Source organism: Terrapene carolina, unplaced genomic scaffold, assembly GCF_002925995.2.
Source record: "Terrapene carolina triunguis isolate 2854851 unplaced genomic scaffold, T_m_triunguis-2.0 Scaffold84, whole genome shotgun sequence".
NCBI lineage: Eukaryota > Metazoa > Chordata > Testudines > Emydidae > Terrapene > Terrapene triunguis.
Window position 1 is genome coordinate 18,362,592 of NW_020664435.1, and position 12,492 is coordinate 18,375,083.

The 12,492-nt window shown below is 41.4% G+C and overlaps 1 protein-coding gene across 1 annotated transcript in view; it reads right to left on the reverse strand.

Moving 5' to 3' along the window:
- DNAH11 (dynein axonemal heavy chain 11) overlaps window positions 1-12,492 on the reverse strand; it is a 278,248-nt gene that overhangs the window by 212,855 nt on the left and 52,901 nt on the right. Inside the window, exons 9-15 of the mRNA XM_026649417.2 lie at window positions 11,992-12,108; window positions 6,553-6,690; window positions 6,313-6,437; window positions 3,808-4,003; window positions 3,141-3,245; window positions 1,765-2,160; window positions 47-379 (exon numbers count right to left, since the gene is read on the reverse strand). Of these exons, the coding sequence (XP_026505202.1) occupies window positions 47-379; window positions 1,765-2,160; window positions 3,141-3,245; window positions 3,808-4,003; window positions 6,313-6,437; window positions 6,553-6,690; window positions 11,992-12,108 (1,410 nt within the window). The remainder of the gene's footprint in view (window positions 1-46; window positions 380-1,764; window positions 2,161-3,140; window positions 3,246-3,807; window positions 4,004-6,312; window positions 6,438-6,552; window positions 6,691-11,991; window positions 12,109-12,492) is intronic.

Sequence of the window (12,492 nt, forward strand, 5' to 3'; positions counted from 1 at the left end):
AAATTAGATCCATTACTCCCATGTATATGGAGAAAGTATAAAATACCTGGTAATTTTCTACTTGCAAGTGTGCTGCTACTCTTTTCACCTGGGCAGACATTTTGAAAACATTGCTCAAAAGTTCTTCTACTAGGTCATAAAAGCCATCTCCAGCCTCTTTATCAAGTGAAGGTTTAAATTCGATCTCCGGGGCGCTAAGGATCATTTGTGCCTGAAAAAATGGAGCAGGCTTCAAACCCTTCTCTGTGTTCTCCAAGAAGAAGTCTAAATTGTGCATTATTGTGTTAAAGAAACCATCAACTATAAAGTCATCAATGTACTCTATATAAATCTTCCAAGAGTCTGAGGAGGAATCTGCTTTGAAGAGCTTTAAGTTTTCCTGGGAAAGAAAAAACAAGTTACAAAATGTTTTAATCATACAATTATCTAGTGCAAATGATTTGTCATTCAAAATATTTAACTGCTTCAATGCCATTTCATGTGGTAAGTACTAGGACAAAATAAGATTCCAGTGATACCCATTGTAACAAATATGGCCCTGATCCTAAAATCTGATCTGCCTGGGTGGACCTTGCACCTGTCTGCAGCCCCCTTGATGTCAGTGGAACTCTGTGCAGGGACAGGGTTTCTGTATGTATCAGATTGCAGTTCAGGGCCTGAATTACAATGGAGCATCACCATGTTGAAAGAATATCACTGCACACTATTACAGCATATCACTGCTTGTTCTGCACTCCAGTGTAAGCCCTTATTAGGTTTATCTACATATAATATTTTCAAAAAGATAAAAATCCTCATCTGGTCTAGTTCTTAAATAAAAACAACTCTTTACTTGACACTATCAATAAACAGATTAGAATATGGACCAGAAGATAGTTTCAAGATAATGGCATAAAAAAGAGTTATTGGATAAAGAAAAAGTCTATTTTCTCTTTCATCTGACATACAATTTGTGTCAGAAACAAACAAGCAGAGAACTTTCAAGGAAGTCAGCAAAAAAGGGGGCAAGTAATTGGGGTGGGAAATCTTTTTTCATGTCAGGACTTCGATACAGAAAGTTACTTTCTTGCAGATTACCGGTAGTTGTGTGGCACAACACCTGATGTTTGAGGAATTTTTGTGGGGGGGGGGGGGTTGTTACATTTTATTTAGCATTCATAAATAACAGGGAAATAAAACACGATGTATTTTTAATTAAGTACATAACTCATGTAATCTTCAAATTTAGAAAGAAATTATTTTATAAATATGCCCTCTGAAACAGACTATAATATAGCTCCAGTTGCAAAGGTGATTTTACCTATAGATGTCAAAGGAAAAATTTAGCACAGGGCACCAGGGTAACAAAACTGAGACAATGGCTGTGCGTAATTCAATCTAGACAATAATTCCTCATCTAATGAAATAAAAAGCAATGCTAATTTCAATCAGTGTCAAGATTATTTTTCCATCTTGTCCCTATTTGTCTTTAAATATGTGTTAATTTTAAAGGGACTGTTATGTAATTTGTATAACTATTTCAATAATTGAACAGTCAATTATACATCAGCGAATTTAACTGAATGCTAACAATTTGCAGATTATAGAACGCCAAATATTTAACCTCTTCTTGCTACTCTAGATATACCCTCACTTATCCTTTAAATTAACACATTCTTTGCAGGATACTATTAATACAAGTGTGGTTATGAATAATAATAATTAAAATAGGTTTTTTTAGAAAGATTAGATCTAGAAACCATGTATGATTATTGCAGAAATTACCTCAGCAAGCTGATGAATCTTGTAGCCATCCTCTTTTAGAAATTTGTATTTCTTAGCAAGTCTATCTTCTTTATCCTCCAGACTTAACAAAGCATCTTTCCTATTATCTTTCCTGGATAAGAGTGTGTGTTCTGCCCATGCATTCATAATCTGCTGAATTGTTTTAATATTCTCCTTTGACTGTTGAACTCTCTGCTCCAAGTCATACACTGTAGCTTTCACTTGTTCAATATATTTCCAGCAATTCTCTTTCTGCCACGTGAACACTTCTTCTGCTTCTCTTAACTGACCATCAATGGCTCTCAGCTCAGTTTCAATCAGAGGATATTCAACCTCCAGAACAGTCTGTTTAAGTTTATTGTACCACTGAACAATGAGTTCAAGATTTCCAATATACTGTTGGTGTAAAAAGACATTCATATGGTAAAATTCCTCTAAAGTAGGGCCCCCAGTGCCATTTGAATGCCTACATGGCTCTTATGTTGGCAAAGCAGCTATTCAGTAGGGCCACCGTACCCCTGTTCATTGGAAAGGAGAACCATTCTGGCCCCAAATGGGACAGCATGAAATGGGTTGTGGGGGACCATGGAGCTGGACGAGTCAAGGAGCTATTGGATCCACACTTTAACTATGCAGTTAAAGTGGATCTGCCAACCTGAACTGGATCTGCCTGTGTGGATAGCCCAGGGGTGGCCAACCTGAGCCTGAGAAGGAGCCAGAATTTACCAATGTACATTGCCAAAGAGCTACAGTAATACGTCAGCAGCCCCCCATCTGCTCCCCAGAGCCTCCCGCCTGCCGGCAGCCCACACAAATCAACACCTACTCCCCCCTCCGACCGCAATCAGCTGTTTCACATGTGCAGGAGGCTATGGGGGGGGGGAGGAGCGAGGTCATGGTAGGCTAAGGGGAAGGGGCAGGGGCCTTAGGGGAAGAGGTGGAGTGAGGGCAGGGCTCGGGGCAGAGCAGGAGGTTGAGCAGTGAGCACCCCCCAACACATTGGAAGTTAGCATCTATAGCTCCAGCCCCGGAATCAGTGCCTATACAAGGAGCTGCATATTAACCTCTGAAGAGCCGCATGCGGTTCCGGAGTCACAGGTTGGCCACCCCTGCTCTAGCCACTATTCCAAGCTATGCTACAACCCCATTACCTTCCTGCCAGTTGCAGGATCTATTTTGTCTCCTGCAGAGTTCTTCACACAAAACCCGGTTACCCCAGATTATGCAACGAAAGTTACATTTCAACCATATTGAACAGAAGAACAAGTAGAGCGAGCATACACACACACACACACACACACACACACACACACACACACACAGAGCAAAACTTTGCAATAAAAAGGATATATTTCATACTTCCTGAAAGCACAAACCTTAGCAAAAATGTTCCTTTTCTCATATATTGCTAATGCAGAATCTGGAATATCAGATCGATTCAACATCAGGAGATACGTCACCTCTCTCAACAAAGCCACTAGCTATAAGAAACAAAGTAGTATTATCTTTTTTTAAATCTCCTTTCAGAAGATACGTGTTTTTTGTTTAATTCTGTGTGTAACCTCAGATAGTAAGGTGCTCAGATACTATGGTGGTGAGCATGTTATAAGAACCTCTGTAGAATAGAACCTCTTTCAATTAGATCCAGGAGCGTGAGGATGAGATCGGGCAGGGTTTAGCAATCTAAAGTGCTATCTATACTGTAAGGTAACTACCAACTATTATTATTATCCTCCAACTGTCTCTAGAGAAAGCATTCAATACTACAACTGCCTTCTTTATTTCTGAAGGTGAAAATTCTCTCCAATGCTGGCACAGGGCAACCATATTTTCCAACTGAAAAACTAAGACAATAATATAAACAATCATAGGAACTGTAGCATAAAACAAAGGGATTTTCCCCAAGCATTGTGATTTAATCATATACTGAAATATTAATTTCACTTTAGGAATATTCCCGATTTATAATTCTGTTAACGTTTCTAATTCACGGGGAAAAAACACTGGACAACACACATTTAATTGTAATACTTTATATCGTACCTTAGAGTCAAAATTCACACTTAGGAGACCATTTTCAGGATTGCGTTTAATCAGTGGCTGATCTAAATTAAATTGACAAACTTCATCCACCTGAGATTTCCATTCACAATAGATCTGCTCTTCAAATTGGTCAATTAAAGTTAACATCTCTATGTATTTCTGATAAACTAAAGCAGTCTCAGGACCTTCCAGGATTCTGGGAGAGAAACAAATCACTCAATCCATTTTATTCATTAATAGTTAACAATAACATTGCCAAATAAATTTAGATGCAAAAGTCTCACTTCTGACATTCTCTAAATTTTAACAATGTCCTCTGTTTCTAAATATTTTCTTAGTTAATTCTGGTCTCATCAGCCAAACCACATAAAAAGTTGAATGGAGACCAAGAGTGAGAATGCATTAGACCTAACAGCCTCACTGAGGACAATAAAAAAAAAAGCTGTGTGGAAGGGAGAAGGCACGCTCCCTCACCTTCCTCAGTGGTTGTACCTATTGCCCAATATTCCAAAAGGCTGTCCCACACTGATCTCAGAATAGTGCTGGTTTCTGTTTCACTATTGAAGTACATATATTTTTCTCTTAGTGGAACACTCCATCCATGATGTTGCCTCACATTAAAAAGTATATATTGGAACTGAAGAGCTAGGATACAAACATTTAAAACAACCTAAGTGACGTAAGCCCTGTCACAGGGGCTGGGCTTACCAGTGGTGCTGCCTAGCATTTAGGTCACTGGGTGCCAGCTCTCTCCCGTCTATATGAAGTCCAACATCCCCACAAAAGGAAGTGTCTTCAGCCCACTGGATTGGCATGTTCTTGACTCAGGGCTCATAGTGTCTCTGTCCTCAACTCCTCTCCAAGTGGGAGAGGAGAGGAATTTATGCCGCTACCTCAAAAAGGAACTTCAGAAGTTACGGGACTCCAGGTCCTCCCTCTCCACCAGGCTCCAACCCCAGGGCCCTATGCAAGGCAGAGGCAGCAAACACCTCAGACTGCTTCACGACTGCCTCCCTGGCCCTGGGCCACCTCCTACCACTTGCTTCCCACAAGGCCTCCACGTTCTTTACTTAAACAGAAAATAGAAAAAACAACAAACTTCAGCTCAGCTTCACACTGGTCCAAGGTCACAGATTGTGCCCTCTCCCCCTTCTCACCTGGGGCTATCACACTCTGCCTTTATCCAGGGCTTCGGGCAGGCTGCGGTCCCTGATTAGCCTCTGACTCAGTCAGGCTCCCAGTTCAGGACTTCATCTCCCAAGCTTCTTTCGGTCCTCAGCCCAAGAGAGAAAGCTCCCAGCTACCTCTCTCCTAGGTCTCCTCCCTGGACCCTCTTCTAGGGCCTGGGATAACTGCTCCTTGCAGGCCCCTCTTTGCAGTAAGGGCTTCTGCTGTGCCTTTGCTCGGGAGCTCTCAAGATAGGTCTGTCCTTCTTATCTGGTCTGCCTCCCTTCTGAACTGTCTGGCTCTCTTTGAAGCTCCTGCTGCAGCAGGCTCTGCAGGTGCAGTGGGGCAGAGTCTACTCCTTAGCCCCAGTGTGGGTTTTGAACACCCCAAAGTCCCATTTAGGCACTTTTGAAATTTTTACTCATGTAGAATAATTTTTTGCTTAAACAGAGTACAAGTCAGTGTTGTCTCAAAAGCTAAGATGTTCTCAGCTTTGCTTTGTTTGTGATTCACTCAGACAACACTTTTTACAAATATTAAAAAGCAATTCTGAGGTTGTACAGGATACCCATACTCTGTGTGTATCAGCACTTACTACTGAGTGCCCCAAACCTGCAAAGAGAGCTGCATTGGCTCAAGGTTCTATATGCGTGGATCATTTTGCAGATTCAGGCCCTAAAACTGTTCCTCAACTTGTATTGACATCAACAATTCCAATGCACAAACAAGGAGGTAAATAAAAAAGTGCCACAGTTGCAAAGGGGCCACAATACAGCCTCTAAAACTGTGCCCAACATTTCATATACATGCTATTTTTGTTTTAACATCAAAGATTATGCACATAGAAAAACATTTACACTAAAATGGCATGCAAGATTATCGTGTAATTTTAGAGGCCTCTTTTAAAAGTGGATCCTGGTCCATGACTGGGGCTCTCAGGTGCTATGATAATAAAAATAAATAATAAAATTGTATGTGAAGACACAAAAATTTCATCTACAAATACAGCCTTTTTTTTTTTTTTTTAAACAATAGTTATGTTTGGAGTTCTTGTCAATTCTAGTCTGATAACAAAACGTCTCCATCTCTCAAATCTTGTTATTACAGTGAAAAAAAAATGAAGTAAATTGCTAAAGCCATGGAGGTCCCTTTACCTTAAGACAATATTTACAAATCTGAAAAATCATATCATGTAAGCAATGCATATTTGGTAGATTCCTGGGAGAGAGACAGACAACCCTTACATAAACAAATTACTCTTTTTCACCAATAATTGGCAATGCCATGTTCAAGGGCTGTTAATGCTACAGTCATAAATAACTGAGTGTGAACACTCACCGGTGAGACAGATACAAGAAGTTTGACCAGAATGTCTGTATTCGTTCTTGAAGTGCTTTGGACCATTTAAGGTTTCCTGAAGTAAATGGCATATTTTTGTTTATTATTTCATTCCCCTCTTCCACCTGCAAGCGTTAATATAACAAAATGAGTATACAAGCAATTATGAATTAAGAGTTCATTGGCTATACCTAACAAAAACCAGGAAAATATTGCTTTTATTTTTGCTTTGCTACATACCTGCCTAATGTGCTCATCATACAAGTGTTTGCAATTATCCAGCTCTTCATCAAACATTTGCAGTAAGATGTTGTAATTTGGGCTAAAAATCTTCATGATAACAGGTTTCTCTAGAAAATAGCCAAAGATGGCTAAAAGCTATAAAAATTAAAGAGTGTCAGATTCCATCATTTATAATACTTCAAATTTGTATTAAAAGTACCTTTTTAGTCTTATTTCACACTGAAAATCTCACACCAAAAATAGCGTTCCTGAAGCATGTGGGCCAAATCTTTATGGAGCTACACCCCCAGTTTGCACCAGTTGAGAATCTGGCCCTACATATTTGCCAATATGCTATTAAATTGTACTAAACGAGTGCACTGCAAAAGGCTTCTGGTGTGAATGTTTAATATATGTCACTTAAAACCATGGGACTGGGATTTTCAAATTCAAATGAAGATGGGCAAGTAACTTCCTTAGACTCCTTTCAAAATCCCAGCCTGCAGACTGCTCTGATCTTTCTGAGATCTTCTCTCTTCCATTTTGTCACTGTCCAGAGATCTTCCTCCTTTCCCGATGAGACATTGGTTTCCTGATCTAATGTGATCCCCCTAGTTCATCTAAACATTTAGTTTTAGGTTCCCTGCAAGCTGCAGGGAAGCTTTTGAAAGACACCATAATAGAGGCTCAACTTAAATGTATACCCCAAATTAAAAAACATAGTAAGAGAACCAACAAAGTGCCTCTGTGGCTAAACAACAAAGTAAAAGAAGCAGTGAGAGGCAAAAAGGCATCCTTTAAAAAGTGGAAGTTAAATCCTATTGAGAAAAATAGAAAGGAACATAAACTCTGGCAACTGACGTGTAAAAATATAATTTGGAAGGCCAGAAAAGGATTTGAAGAATAGCTAGCCAAACACTCAAAAGTAATAGCAAAAAAAAAAAAAAAATTAAGTACATCAGAAGCAAGAAGCCTGCTAAACAACCAGTGGGGCCACTGGATGATCGAGGTGTTAAAGGAGCATTTAAGGACAATAAGGCCATTGCGGAGAAACTAAATTAATTGTTTGCATCAGTGTTCACCGCTGAGGATGTGAGGGAGATTCCCAAATTTGTCATTTTAGGTGACAAATTTGAGGAACAGTCCCAGATTGAGATGTCATTAAAGGAGGTTTTGGAACAAATTGATAAACTAAACCAGGGGTGATCAAAGGGTTCAGAGGGCGGGAGGGGGATCAGGGCTGGGGCAGGGGATTGGGGCGCAGGGGATGCTCAGAGGTGCAGGCTCTGGCCGGCGCTTACCTCAAGCAGTTCCCAGAAGCAGCGGCATGTCCCTTCTCTGGCTCCTATGCGGAGGCACGGCCAGGCGGCTTTGCACGCTGCCCCGTCTGCAGGCACCGCCCCTGCAGCTCCCATTGGCCGCGGTTCCAGACCAATGGGAGCTGCGGGAACAGTGCTTAGGGCAGGGGAAGCATGCAGATTGGAGCCCCCTGCCTGCCCCTACATGTAGGAGCCAGAGGGGAGCCATGCCGCTGCTTCCGGGAGCCGCGTGGAGTGGACGGCAACCCTGCTTCCCGGCTGGAGCACCGGAGTGGGGCAAGCCCCCGACCCCGCTCCCCAGCGGGAGCTCAAGGGCCAGATTAAAATGGCAGGTGGGCCAGATCCAGCCCGCGGGCCGTAGTTTGCCCACCCCTGAACTAAACAGTAATAAGTTACCAGGGCCAGATGGTATTCATCCAAGAGTTCTGCAATTTCACATTTGAGTTCCTTCAGAACTAGTAACTATGGTATGTAACCTATCATTTAAATCAGCTTCTGTACCAGATGACTGGAGGATGTGACACCAATTTTTAAAAAAGGCTCCAGAGGTGATCCTGGCAATTACAGCCGGGTAAGCGTAACTTCAGTATCGGGCAAACTGGTTGAAACTATAGTAAAGAAGAGAATTATCAGACACATAGATGAACATGATTTGTTGGGGAACAATAAATATGGTTTTTGTAAAGGGAAATCATTCCTCACCAATCTACTAGAATTCTTTGAGGGGGTCAACAATCATGTGGACAAGGTGATCCAGTGGATATAGTGTACTTAGATTTTCAGAAAGCCTTTGACAAGGTCCCTCGTCAAAGTCTCTTAAGCAAAGTAAGTTGTCATGAGATAAGAGGAAAGGGTCCTCTCATGGATCGGTAACTGGTTAAAGGATAGGAAACAAAGGGTACGAATAAATGGCTAGTTTTCAGAATGGAGAGAGGTAAATAGTGGTGTCCCCCAAGGTTCTGTATACTGGGACCAGTATTATTCAACATATTCATCAATTATCGGGGAAAAGGGGTAAAAACAGTGAGGTGGCAAAATTTGCAGACGAAAATTTGCAGATACAAAACTACTCAATTTAGTTAAGTCCAAAGCAGATTGCGAAGAGTTACAAAGGGATCTCTCAAAACTGGGTGACTGGGCAACAAAATGGCAGATGAAATTCAATCTCGATAAAGGCAAAGTAGTGCACATTGAAAAACATAATCCCAACTATACTTACAAAATGATTGGGTCTAAATTAACTGTTACCACTCAAGAAAGCAATGTTGGAGTCATTGTGGATAGTTCTCTGAAAACATCCATTCACTGTGCAGCAGCAGTCAAAAAATGCTAACAGAATGTTGGGAATCATCAAGAAAGGGATAGATAATAAATCAGAGAATATCATATTGCCTCTATATAAATCCATGTTACACCCACATCTTTAATACTGCATGTAGATGTGGTCACCCCATCTCAAAAAAAAAGATCTATTGAATTGCAAAAGATACAGAAAAGAGCAACAAAAATGATTAGGGGGATGGAACAGCTTTTGTATGAGGAAAGATTGAAAAGACTGGGACTTTTCAGCCTGAAAAAGAGATGACTAAGGGGGGAATATGGTAGAGGTCTACAAATTCATGACCGGTGTGGCGAAAGTAAATAAGGAGGTGTTATTTACTCCTCATAACACAAGAACTAGGGGTCACCAAATGAAATTAATAGGCAGCAGGTTTAAAACAAATGAAAGGAAGTATTTCTTCACACCAGGAATAGTCAACCTGGGGAACTCCTTGCCAGAGGATGTTGTGAAGGCCAAAACTATAACGGTTCAAAAAACAACTAGATAAGTTCATGGAGGATAGGTCCATCAATGGCTGTTAGCCAGGATGGGCAGAGATGGTATCCCTAGCCTCAGTTTTGCCAGAAGCTGGGAATGGGTGACAAGGGATGGATCACTTGATGAATACCTGTTCTGTTCACACCCTCTCAAGTACTGGCATTGACCACTGTCAGAAGGCAGGATACTGGGCTAGATCTGGGCTACTTGGTCTAACCCAGTATAGCCGTTCTTATGTAGGTTAATACCTTTCTAAAACAAAGTCTACTATTTGACAATCCAGAAGCAGGATATACAGCTACATTCTGTGAAGATATTAGATTCAGTTTCCATGGCATATGCTATGCCTGGAGTATTTAAAGGTTAAGAGATCTAAAGTCCATAAATTACTCATTAACTGGATTTTTAAAACTACCCTGCTTCCTAACACTGCTCAGCGCATCCAAATTCATTGGAAGAAATAGCATAACTTTAAAAAGGAGAGAAGGAATTACAACAAAGCATACATTCAACTGCATCCAAGGTGGCAACCTTAGAAAAATGCACTTCAAATTATTTAGTTGAATATTAACTACAATTGTCCTAGACACACTGTGCTTTATTAAACAGTTTATAAGACCTACCTTGACACAATTTGAGTGTAATCTACATGGTGTGTAGCTACTACCTGACTAACAAATCACAGTATTGACTTTGTCCTGACAGTTATTGTTTTCTGTACCTTATGTTTAACATTACAAAATCCAAACCCAAACAAATAGTTCTTCAAAGGCTGGATAAAGCAGCAGGTTTTAGTGACAAAGTGAAAAAATCATAGAACTATTTTTCCATTTGAGATTATTTTGCTTTCATCCTCTGTACTCAATGCACAGAACACAGAAAACATTAATTGGGGGCTCCAAGGCAAATTTCCACCTATAGTACTAAACATGCCACTCACAGAAAATCCACTGCCACAAAAAACAGATAAATAAGCTAAGCATAGTGCATATGTTTTAAAAAGTACTCATATATACAAATACCAGAAAAGATTACTTCACAAAAGCTTATAAACCATGAGAAAAGTACAAAGATGCTGTAATTTTCTATGGGCCCACTCCCCCAAGGGGCTGAGGACTTCTGGGAAGTGCTAGATGAGCTAAACTGCCGCTCAGGCAAAGACGACAGGTAATTGTCGATAGAGAGGGGGGCACAATTTAAAGGTTCTGGGGGGCTCCTCACCACTCCACACGTCGCCTCTGCTGCCCACCATTGGCCCTTTGCATGCTCTCCTTCTCACTGCCTCCACCCTCACTGTCCCATCCCTGCTTTGGCCCTTCAGCCCTCCACCCCTGCTGCTGCTCCATAAACCCCTGATGGAGCACCTCCTGCTCCCGGCACTGTGCAGAGAACCAGCTCCTGGCAGGAGCGCTCAGCACACCTGCAGCCTGCCCACCAGGCTTCTTCCTCCCTCACTGCCTCTGGCTGCACCAGGGCCCCAGGAAAGTCCAAGACCCTCCTACACAGGGCGCTGCCCAGGAGGAGCCGAGCCCTGCATGTGCCAAAGCTGCCCGGAGCCCTGTGCAGCGCTAGCACAGGGAGCCTCTTTGCTCCTCAGTTAAGTGCTGGAGTGAAGGAGATCCCCAGGACTCAGCTGTTCCTGCTGAGACCCCAGCACTGTAATGGCTCTGCCGTGCAAGCCCCCCATGCTGGAAATGGAAGGCAGAAATCTGGGGAGGCATGTGATCCTGCATGCCCCCTTCCCAACACGTCGCCTCTGCCTCAGGCCAGGAGACTCTCATCACCTTGCAGGATTGAGCCCAATGGAACTACTTATATACTTAAAAATAAAACACTTACTTACGTGCTTTTGGAGATAGGGGGACAAGAGCCTGATCCAGAAGCCATTGACATGGGGACCTTTCCATTGATTTCAATGGACTTTGGAGCAGGCCTTAACTGTGGATCCATGTCTGGAAGGGACTTGCATTCATAACTTTATTAAAAATGTCTGTAGTATTAAAAATATTAGGGCTGATCCTGCTCACACTGAAGTCATTCACAAACTCCCACTGACTTCAACAGGAGCTGACGGTCGTTAGTCTCCAACTTTCAACTTGAATAGAGATGTCCTAGAATAACCTCCTAAAGATGAATTGCACTCGAGAACCTATTATTATCATACTTTATATCTAGTATTTGAGAATATTAATGAGCCACTTGTATGACTCAGTAATATTTCGTCTGGATTAAAAATTAAAAATATCAACTCCATTATCTAGCACCATGGTGACTTTTAAACAAAGAATTGATTTATAGTTATGTTCGTTCAGAACTGACCTTGAATGCGGATTCTAAACCAGAACAGTCAAGAAATCCTACACAAAGGATTGACCCAAGGCGTCTGTCAAAATCCAGGATTTTGGCTTTAAACTCAACATAGTCATCTTCAAATTCCTGTAAAATATATTTTTTAAAAATTCTAATTTTAATTTGTATTACAAGAAATTTTTAATATACTAAAAGGAATACAACTATCAGAACTCTTTCCAGAAAAACACCAATAAAGATTCCAAAACAGACTTAAACTATCTGTGATTTGATTTATTGAGATCCTTGGACCAAACCATGTCGTCAATGTTTGCTCGCTCCTTAATGGAGCTGGAAAAAGGAATTTAAAAATAAAATTTGTGTGTTTGTTTATACCAGGGTGGGCAAACTTTTTGGCTTGAGGGCCACATCTGGGTATGGAAATTGTATGGCGGGCCATGAATGCTCACAGAATTGGGGTTGGGGTGCGGGAGGAGGTGAGGGCTCTGGTTCGGACTCCGGCGTGGGGTC